Source organism: Coffea arabica, chromosome 5c (assembly GCF_036785885.1).
Source record: "Coffea arabica cultivar ET-39 chromosome 5c, Coffea Arabica ET-39 HiFi, whole genome shotgun sequence".
NCBI lineage: Eukaryota > Viridiplantae > Streptophyta > Magnoliopsida > Gentianales > Rubiaceae > Coffea > Coffea arabica.
In genome coordinates this window covers 40,472,682-40,482,654 of record NC_092319.1, presented here as the reverse complement: position 1 = coordinate 40,482,654, position 9,973 = coordinate 40,472,682, and the positions used below count along the sequence as shown (strand labels likewise).

Below are 9,973 nucleotides of genomic sequence, written 5' to 3'. Positions count from 1 at the left end.
AGTCAGTCACTATTAATTTTTAATACTTTGCATTATACGGATAAATGGTACTGCAGTTCTTGCTGTTTACAAATATAAAATTTTGTTAACAAGATAAAAATTTAGTTTACGATTTAAAATTTGTGAACGAGATAAAAATTTAAAACGTGCAATTACATAATGCCAATAAAATTTAGACGCAATTAACATGTATAAACACGCTACGAATATTTAGTAACTAAATGTAACATCTCTAACCCTATAAAATAATAATACAAATATTTTGTAATGGATCACAAGTTTAAGAGTTGTTACTCCTTTCAAAACTCTTAATACAAGTGTGACCATTCCTAGCATCTCCCAAATTATACAATACAATACAGTATATACAGGGCCTTTTCCTTTTGTGCTCTACATCAAAAAGATAAAACTAAATCAAAACAAAATAAAAAGCCTTCGTCTTTTCTACAGCAACACAGCTCACGAATCGTGCTGTAGACACAGTACCTGTAGGACACGTGTACACCACCACATTCTGATCCTCAACACCATCATTCCCCTGTACTGATCCCTGCCCCCAAAGTGTTTCACTCGATTTCCATTTCCACCCTCCACCTGGACAGCCCCGCACAGGTAAAATATCACACAAACCCAAGGGTATAAAAGTAAAATCACTACACGTCCTACCTCATCCCCGATACAGACAAAAAATCAGTAAATCACCCTGTCTTTTTGTCTTATTCCCCAACAAATCCGTCAGTTGCACGAGCCAACAACACTCCTCCTCATTCTCCACCGTCCGATCTTCGCCCAGTATCTTCATCCAACGGATCATATAGTTCAGAAAATACACGTCAGTGTACAGCCAAAAAAAACCCCAACAGATTCTTAACCCAACCTGCCACCTGTCTCCTTCAAGCCGCCAAAATTATTTTGTACCTCATCAATGAATATTCCGCCACGTGTCCCCTCCCCCAACTATATATAGCCTCCGGAGCTTTCATACTCTTCAAGCTGTTTTTTTTCTCCCGAATATTTGAAAATTTAAAAAAGAAAATGGAGAGAAAATTTCCCGGCGGAGGACAACTACGGGGCTACTCGGCCGGAGTTAATGCTCCGGCGATGCTGGGACTTGAAGAAGCGTATCTCAACGGTTACTTTTCCGACCTGAGTTTTCAGTCTATTCTCCAACCTCCCTGTCATTACGACAATCAATCTCTGCAGCAGCCGGCTGTGGAGACTCCTGCTTTTTCTCAGGCGACGTGCGGCTACTATATCCAGGATGTTCCGGAGAGTAGTACTAGTACTTTTTCTGAGCCAAATCCTACGACCTACCAGTTTCTGAACCGGGAGGAGCTTAAAACTCCTAAACATGAAGTCTTGGACACCCAAGACTTCGCCTTCCAGCTGCTCAAACTCAACGAAACGACTCCAAGCCCAGCAGTTTCACCGACGGAGCCTCTCATCAACTTCTTCTCCACCTGCTCCTCTTCCATGGATGACCTGAGCAGCAACAGCAGCGGAGGTGCTGGTCAATTCGTATATCAAACCGGTTCTCTAAGCGACATCATGAATGTCCAAGTCCAACAGCTCACTGAGTCGTCATCGTCCTCCTCCAGATTTCCAACTCACCGAGTCGACCCAGGGAAACGGTACGTCCCGTACAATTTGTCGCCGAAACCGGACAGGAAGCGAATCAGGCAAAGGATCAGCGAGAAGACTCGTTGTTTACAGCGAGTTTTGCCCTGGGACAAGAAAATGGACATGGGAACAATGCTTGAAGAAGCCTACAAGTACGTCAAGTTCCTCCAGGCACAAATTAGCGTCCTCCAAACCATGCCGGAGAAAAGTTCTACGGCTGCTATTTCTTCTTCAGGAGGAAAGAGCAAAAACCCTAGCTATGACGTCAGCAGCAGTGGTGTCGGCGAAAACAATGTCGCTTGGGGAGATCTGGGGAAGTTGAACAGGCAGCAGTTGTTGGAGGTGGTGGTGAACTCGCGGGTGGCGCAGACGGCACTGTACTCCAGAGGCTGCTGCGTTTACTCAACGGAGCAATTGGTTTTGCTGAAGAAAATGGCGGAGAAGAAAACGCTGTCGGAACAAGTCCTCTTCGCCTCTCCTCTTCTTTTCTCCTGAATGATAACAATTCCCAAGGTTCTGTTTGGCTGGCTCTAGTTTTGTAAATGCTAAAAGCTGGGCGCGTGTTTCTTTTTGAGGGCACGTATTATGTAGTAGTAGCAGTAGTAATAGTAAAGACAAGTAGTGTGCGAGGACAATGAGGGGTTTGATGAATTTTCTATCAGTAGTGATAGAAGTAAAGTTTTGTTTCTCTCCCACAGTAATCTTTTGTCTCCGATCTTTCCCATGAAAGCAGCGTCTATGCGTGTGCATGTCTGTCTCTGTGTGTGTGTTGCAGCAAATCGAAATTTTGCATTTAAGGAAGAATATCAAGATTGTGGGAAATGGGGAAAGGTCAGAACATAGATGAGAACAACAGTAATATTGTATGGAGTTGTATTAATGGTAATTATGGGATTTTGATGATCATGAATTAATAGCAGTAAACATATACGTCCTTTCTTCAGAGTGATATTTTATCTCAAATCTTTCCATTTAATTAAGCAGCATGCATGTGTGTGTTTTGTGTGTGTTGCAGAAAGTGGGATTTTTGTATTTTGAAAGAAGAAGCAAGATTGTGGGTACTGAGGAGTTGTATTAATGGTATGCTAATTATGGGGTTTTGATGAATTACTAGAAGTGTAGTAAATATAGGTCCTTTTCTCAGAGTGGACATTTTTCTCATATCTTTTCCATGCAAGCAGCAAGTGTGTGTTGCAGAAAGTGGGGATATGGTAATTATCACAAGAGAGGTATTAAGTATATGCTGAATATATATAGTATTGGATATTCATGTCTTCGTAGAGCTCTGCCTAACCAAATAGAGTTATGCTACATATGCTTTTGTCTTGTGTTTCTGGTTTGGGACACTACTGTTGCTGAGAAACCTTCTGCTACACTTGCTTTATTGTCTAAAGTAGGTTTGCACTTTGCAGTTTGCAGTGCCTAAAGTATATGTGAATAGCCAATTGCTGCTACTACTTGCTGCTGCAAGCTGAAGTTAATACTATTACTACTACTTGTTTCTTGTATATCCAGCCAGCCAATTAGGAAAAAGAAAGGGCCTTTTTTGGTAGGTTGCAATCAATATTGCCAAAGTTGATTTTCATAAATTCAGCAAATGGCAAATGGTCAAATGGAGCGCAGTTCAAGTTCATGCTGTTTCTTTCTTGGGAAAAAGGCTTGACATGGTTTTTACTACTACCCGTACTCATGGAACCAGAAAAAACACACTAAGTGTGATTTTCTATTTGATCTTTGAGTGCTGTGGAGGGTCTGAGGATATCCACGATCAAATCTCAAATCCCAATTAAGGAAGTCTCCAAGGAATGATTGAAGAAACCACGTGCAAGATAAAATATGCTTGATGATGGGATTTTCAGTTAGCAGTAAAAACCCGTCATTTTCTTGAGAGTCTTTTTTTCATATCTCAGTTTCGCTTATTTTTGTTTGTTGGTGTCCAGTGTGTGTGTGTCTGTGTGGTTCTTTTGTGTGCACTTAAAGAAGCTACATTGTGGGAACTAGGGAGTCAGATCATAAATGACACAAACGTGTAATGAAGAAACTATCCAACATAATCATGAACAAAGTTGTGGTTATGGAGAAGGTATTATGTCAGTAAATGATTACAGATAAAAACAAAAGGGTAAAAAAATAAAAAAGTTTCGTGATTTCAAAACGTACAATAGACACCTCATGCTTTGAACTAAATTGTAAAGCTGACGGAACTGTTAAATTTAACGGAGATGGACGAAATGACAAAAATGCTCTGATATAACTAAGCAAAAAACAGCTCAATAAAATCATTTATTTTACTCTTTAGAGAGAGAGAATTGGGGATTAAAGGGTAGAACAAGTATATTTGTTAAAAATTTTGTATAAAAATTTTTTTTTAGGTTCCAATAAGTCATTTCCTTTAATTTTAAAGAATTTCGTCACCTTTACAATTTAATTCAAAATATGAGATGTCGTTTTATATATTTTAAAACCACGGGGGATTCTTCTGTATATTAGATTTACCATAAAGATTTTTTTGTTATTTACCCTAAAAAAAATTATTAGTGTTGAGAAGCTCCCTTGCTTGAGCTTAACCTAATGCTATAGTAATTGACTACTTTGTCATTTGCATATTGAATTGCAGTAAATTTTGTTTTCGCACTCGTGTTTCTAATTTGGATTTGATGCGACACTTAGCTACAAGTAGAAATCTGGGCCGAAACTTGCTTAACAGTTTGAGTATACAAGAACGGCCCTAATATATGATGCAAGTAGCCGACCATTCGGGCATCAGGCTAACACAACTTTCCATCCTTGGCCTCAATACAACGATTTTGGGTATTGGGTTTATCTCTTTTTCTTTCTATTTGTAGGGCTTTAGGCCTTTGCCACTAAAACCATAAAGACCAACAATATGCAGTTGCAAATTTCGGCTTTCCCGATGGAGGTGTAGAAGTCATTGACATTTTTTATTATGAGTGTTGCTTCATTCATGGTAGCACTTGAACACCAGAAAGATCATGATGATGCCAAGCTCTAGCTTCAATTATCCATCGCTTTGGCTTAAAAACAAGAAGAGATTAATGTAATACCGCAGACCTAACAGCATTGAGAATATTCACAAGTGGGCAAGAAAGAAAATGGAGACTCTTAATTTTTCTTTTCAATGATGTAAACACTGCCCAGCTTGTTTCGAATGGCAATCTCTTGCCCTTTCTTTCACTTGATACAACATTTTCAGTTCTTCACCTTATCTATGAACAAGTCAGAATCAAGTCTTCACCATCTTCTCTGCTGCATAATAGATCAAAAGGAAGGAGAGCTAATGTTTAGGCACATTGGCAATGCCAAGATGCGTAATAATCATAACATCCAACGAGTCTCATTTGCCAAACTCCCAGATTACACCTCCATCCTCTGCAACAACCGTAATGGCATGTAAACAAGAAGCTCAGATGTGGAAAATGTGCATGTTACATACATTAACAGACAATAAATAAACTTGGCAGCTTATAAAGTCCTTGTGTTTTACTCTGTACCACTATATGATGCAGCTTATAAAGTACAATTAGTGTTAGGTGTGGTTGCAAACCAAAAGGCTGAGATGTCTTGTCTTGATTCCAGTAAGAAACTAGACATTTCAATGATGAGGAAAGATAACTGATAACTGACATCACAATCAGAGATCACGAGGATAATTTGCTGTATACAGCAGAAAAGCAACAGGCTGATATCGAAGAATAACTGTCAACATCAAGTTTAGAGACGTATGTGACCAGATACTTTTTATGTAAAACCAGAACAGCATACATTGTAGTTTTAGTGAAAAACTTATTTAGAACTGGTATTTCAGAACCACTGCAATTGAATGTGACTCACTTATTTAACATACAAATACGACACCAAAAAACAAAGAACAAAGGCATACCTTTGATCTTCTTATTTATCCATACTTCTGCTAGCATACCAGCACCAATTCCAGCAGCAATCCATGCACCATAGAATGCAATGGCAGATGGGAGGGGTCTTCGAGGAAGGAAATAATAATCTGGAATCTGCCTAATCCTTTTTGGGAGACGTTTCTTTGCTACCTGTTCGCTACCTGGCTCATTAGACACTGATTCCCCTATATTTTTCCAGTCTAACTCTTTAACAGAGTCTTTGGTCTGTTCTGTGCCCATAATAGGAGATTATACTGGCCTTAATCCACAACTTAAATCTGTGTACTCGTTACAAAAAATGCAAAAAAAAATCATTACACATATCTTTCTCTTCTATGAATGAAACTTTACTTTGGGCAATATTTCCAAACGCCAAGGAAGTAAGGCTTTGGTTTTTGAAATTAATAGGCAATAAACAAGAAGCTCATAGTAAAAAGACAAAAGATGCTCATTGATTCTACTATACTTTTGCTCAGATTAGTGAATTCTGTAGCCAAACTACTAGCTTTATGAAGTTACAATACCCTAATGCCAGAAAAAGGGGAAAGAAGAAAATCATACACAAGAAACAATCTCTTATAGTCCTTTCTACAAACAAGTAGAGTGCAGATCAGACAAGCATTTTTATATACAAACACGAGATAATTTCCATTCTTGTGCCAATTATGACAAATGCAGTCAACAACATGAACAGATCATAAACAGTATGAAAAAGATCATAGAGGGACCCTAACAAGAGCCCTCCTCTTTCTTCCCTGGAACATACCAAACACTGTAGACTTATATGCTGAATAATCATCATTGCATTAACAAAATAAACCATATACGCGAAAATAAAGTTCTAAGCTTAATTGATTTGGAAAAGCAGGTGCCAAATAGCCAGAATGAGCAGTTAAAACTTAAGAATAGGGACATAATAGAATACCAATCTATGATGTTAATCCATTAAAAGAAAACCATCAGGAAAAAAAGGAAACAAAATAGAAAAAACCCTTAATCTGAGAAGTCAGAAACTCACCAAAGAAGCCAGAGGGTGAGGGTTCCACTGAAATGCTTGAAGAAGAGGTCTTTTTGCAGTCGCAGCTGAAAAGAACAAAATGCAAAGCAAGCTGAAATCCCAGTCTATTTTTTGAGTGAGAAATTGAGAGGAGTCAAAAATGGGCCGGCCCAGTGGGTCCAGTGGTGGAGGGTACACATTTGCGTTAATTGATGATATTTCATCATTATTTCAACATCTTAATTTTCTTCTAAATATGGATGATGTCTTCCTTTTTCTATACCCTTTAAAAATTAAATTTTAATAACATTTTCTCCTCTAAGATTGAATTTTTGGTACAATGATTGATAGTCTCAAATTATTGTTTGAAATATTAGTATCTAAGAGCTGATAAACGAGTGCTCAATCAGTACTTTTTCTACAAACTTTACCTACAAACTTTACCCATTAACATGCCCACGCGGAATCAACAATATTCACTGCTAAACCAAAGCCTTATTATGCAAATATGTGAATTAGATATCCGGAGTAGCAACTATTCATTATGGTTGATTTTTTTTTTTTTTTTATGGTTCATTATGGTTGATTGTTTATTCACCAAAAAAAAAAAAAAAATCATTACGGTTGTACAATTTTTCGTTTTTGAAAGAAATTGATTATGGTATGATTGCAAGGAGGTTCATTTACAAATAAGTTAATGGATATTAACATGGAAATCTTGCTACCAATCAACTCTCCTTTCACATTGTTCTAAGTTGCCTCTGCCACCATCAATTCTTGGACGATTCATTTTCCCTCTTTTGTTGTCATCTCTACTCTGCAACAATTATACTGTGTATCTTAACACCTAAGTACTTAACAGATAGTGTGAGAAGTTCTAGGATGGAAAATCAAACCAATTAGAGTTTTCTTGGAGAAACTTGGTCTTCATTGGGATGAAGAAAATTAGCCATGAATACTGGCAGAACACAGGCCATGCACGAGACCCTAAGTTAAAGGCAAGGATCTAATAAGATAAGGACATTATCATATCCCATTAACCCCAGATTTTGCGGAGACAAATAGACTTGAGTGTATGAATTTGAAAACCAATTTAAAGAAAAAGGATCTGTTAACCAGTTTTCGATATGGATACACGCAAAATTACTATCTGAATATGCAATGGCATATATACTCTCCATGCATTTAGATGCTTTCTTGATTTAACTTTACTTTTCCAAAAAATCGATAGTATAGGATAAAGTATTAAATATGATTTTAAATAATTGTTATAATTATTTTTCACACTGCATCTTACAGATTTTTCCCTTCCAACTTCTAATCAGGTAAACCATTAGTCAATCAAATAAGACATATTCAAGAAAATTTGGGAAGTCATTGGCCCTCGATGTCAAAAAGGCCTGTACAGAGTACAGACTATCTTTTTTACTTTTGTCTTCCATAGATTCCAAGCCGCAGTAACAAATTGCCTCTTAGTTGGTTTATACCCAACTTTGCTTGCTACCATTTGAAAGGAATCCAAAGCGAAGAAAAAAGTAGATCAAAGGAGACACAAAAGCAAGATAAAGCTAGCATTGTGTTGACAAAAGACACTTTTCCTAGCATGATCTATTATTAATTTACATATTATTTTGGTTAGATTATATATATTAATTACTGGATACATCAAACATTGGATTGCACCTTTATACTCTCTTTAGTTAGTGAATACAGCTTTCCTTTGCTCAATGTTCCTGTAGTCATCAAAATCACCACACATCAGGAAGAAGAGATAAAGAGTGTGCTTTAGGGCCAATCTTGTTTCGTTTAAACGATGGCCAAAATATTTGGCATATTTGCTTGTTTTCTGATTGTGGCTTTGGATGTTACAGCAGGGATTCTTGGTATCAAAGCAGAAGCAGCTCAAAACCAGGCAAGTCAATTGGTTTGAAATTTTGTACATTGATGGAATGATCAACTTCATGGCTGTGTTGTATAATTTGTTTTTGAGTATATACATTTGTGTCTCAATTTTGATATACAGCAAAAGCATTTGAGGGTTTTCATATTTGAGTGCAAAGAGCCAAGCCATGATGCCTTTCTTCTGGGATTGGCTGCAGCATCCCTTCTTGCAATAGCTCATATACTTGCAAACCTGCTTGGAGGATGCAGTATTTGCACTACAGATGATGTTCAGAAAGCATCCCCTAGTAGGCAAATCTCTCTAGCATGCCTACTATTCACATGGTAATTTTTGTAGAAAAGCAACATGAGTCTCTCTCTAATGGTTTTAAAACAAAATATACTGATCCATAGAGTCTAAGATATTCATATCTTGTTGCCACTTTTTAATTGGTTATGGTTATGTTTTCTTCTAATGTTTGGATTCTTCAGGATCATACTGGCTGTTGCCTTGTCTATGTTGGTGATTGGAATAATGTCAAACAGGAAGTCAAGAGCCTCTTGTGGTTTCACACACCACCATTTTCTGTCTATTGGAGGAATCTTGTGCATGGTTCATGGCCTATTTTCTGTTGCCTACTATGTTACAACCACAGCAGCAAATCCATAGGCAACAAAAGGCTCAATTTACTAATCTATGGCGTTCCCCTTTTTTCCCCTCATTTTTGTGTTCACCTTTTGGTACTTTGATTAGTCTCTCTGCACACCCTTCCTTTTGAAACCTCATGTATGATAAAAACATCCCCATCAGGCCACCACTATGGGCTTGTTCTCAATTGATTATTTTAAATGATTATAAATTCTAATTTTAGATACTCAGTTTTTGTGATGTTTTCGATTGCTTTTATATTTTGATTCTAGATTTTTTAATGATAAAAAAAGCTAAAATATATAATCACCCAAAGAATAACTATTGCTAATTCTGATTATTCTCTATAGTCAATTTTCATAATTCGATTTTGTAAAATCTAAAGAAACCGAGAACAAGCCTATGTTTTGTTAGGGAAACTGGTGTAATCTTGTACTTTGTTCCTCCAAGTTGGTTTGTATCATTGCCTTTGTGATCAGTCATACTTTCATGATAGCGTCCAGCAAAGGTACTACAATATTGAAAAACGTATTGACATCTATTGATTCTTTTAGACAGACTGTAAAGTAAGTTCGTTCATAAATTCTTTGGGCAATAAAAAGGGTGCAACATTAGTAAAACGAGGTCAAGGAAGAACAGGAGCTGATTAAGGGCCCATTTGCGCTACTAATATTTTGTGTGACATTTGAGGAATTTCGTACAAATAATTTCAGTGAACTATTTTTCAAGTATTTCACGTTTGCCTTTTTTCAAGAATAGAGAAGTCTGCTGTGTTTGCTTAATATTGTTTGGAAAAGTAGTCGATCATACTAGACATGGAAACATAACAGACTGTGTTATTTAGTGGAGTTGGGCAGTGTGGGGTGGGAGATCAAGGGTTGTCAGGGTTTAACCCTTGCCTTCCATCAAAAA

General features: G+C 37.2%; 3 protein-coding genes across 3 annotated transcripts; 2 read left to right on the top strand and 1 right to left on the bottom strand.

Moving 5' to 3' along the window:
• The first annotated feature begins 996 nt into the window (after nt 1-996).
• LOC140007743 (uncharacterized) lies at nt 997-2,313 on the top strand. Its single transcript, XM_072050919.1, has one exon. It carries the CDS (start codon nt 1,036-1,038, stop codon nt 2,113-2,115), a length of 1,080 nt encoding a protein of 359 aa, XP_071907020.1. The 5' UTR covers nt 997-1,035; the 3' UTR covers nt 2,116-2,313.
• Nucleotides 2,314-4,724: 2,411 nt separating this feature from the next.
• Nucleotides 4,725-6,691, bottom strand: LOC113689903 (uncharacterized). Its single transcript, XM_027207707.2, has 3 exons — nt 6,553-6,691; nt 5,522-5,812; nt 4,725-5,010 (listed from the first exon to the last, which is right to left on the bottom strand). Exons 2-3 carry the CDS (start codon nt 5,772-5,774, stop codon nt 4,976-4,978), a joined length of 288 nt encoding a protein of 95 aa, XP_027063508.1. The 5' UTR covers nt 5,775-5,812; nt 6,553-6,691; the 3' UTR covers nt 4,725-4,975.
• A 1,493-nt stretch (nt 6,692-8,184) lies between these two features.
• Nucleotides 8,185-9,291, top strand: LOC113690909 (protein VASCULATURE COMPLEXITY AND CONNECTIVITY-like). Its single transcript, XM_027209034.2, has 3 exons — nt 8,185-8,443; nt 8,555-8,757; nt 8,905-9,291. The coding sequence occupies exons 1-3, from the start codon at nt 8,345-8,347 to the stop codon at nt 9,080-9,082; spliced, it is 480 nt and encodes a 159-aa protein (XP_027064835.1). The 5' UTR covers nt 8,185-8,344; the 3' UTR covers nt 9,083-9,291.
• The last annotated feature ends 682 nt before the right edge of the window (nt 9,292-9,973 follow it).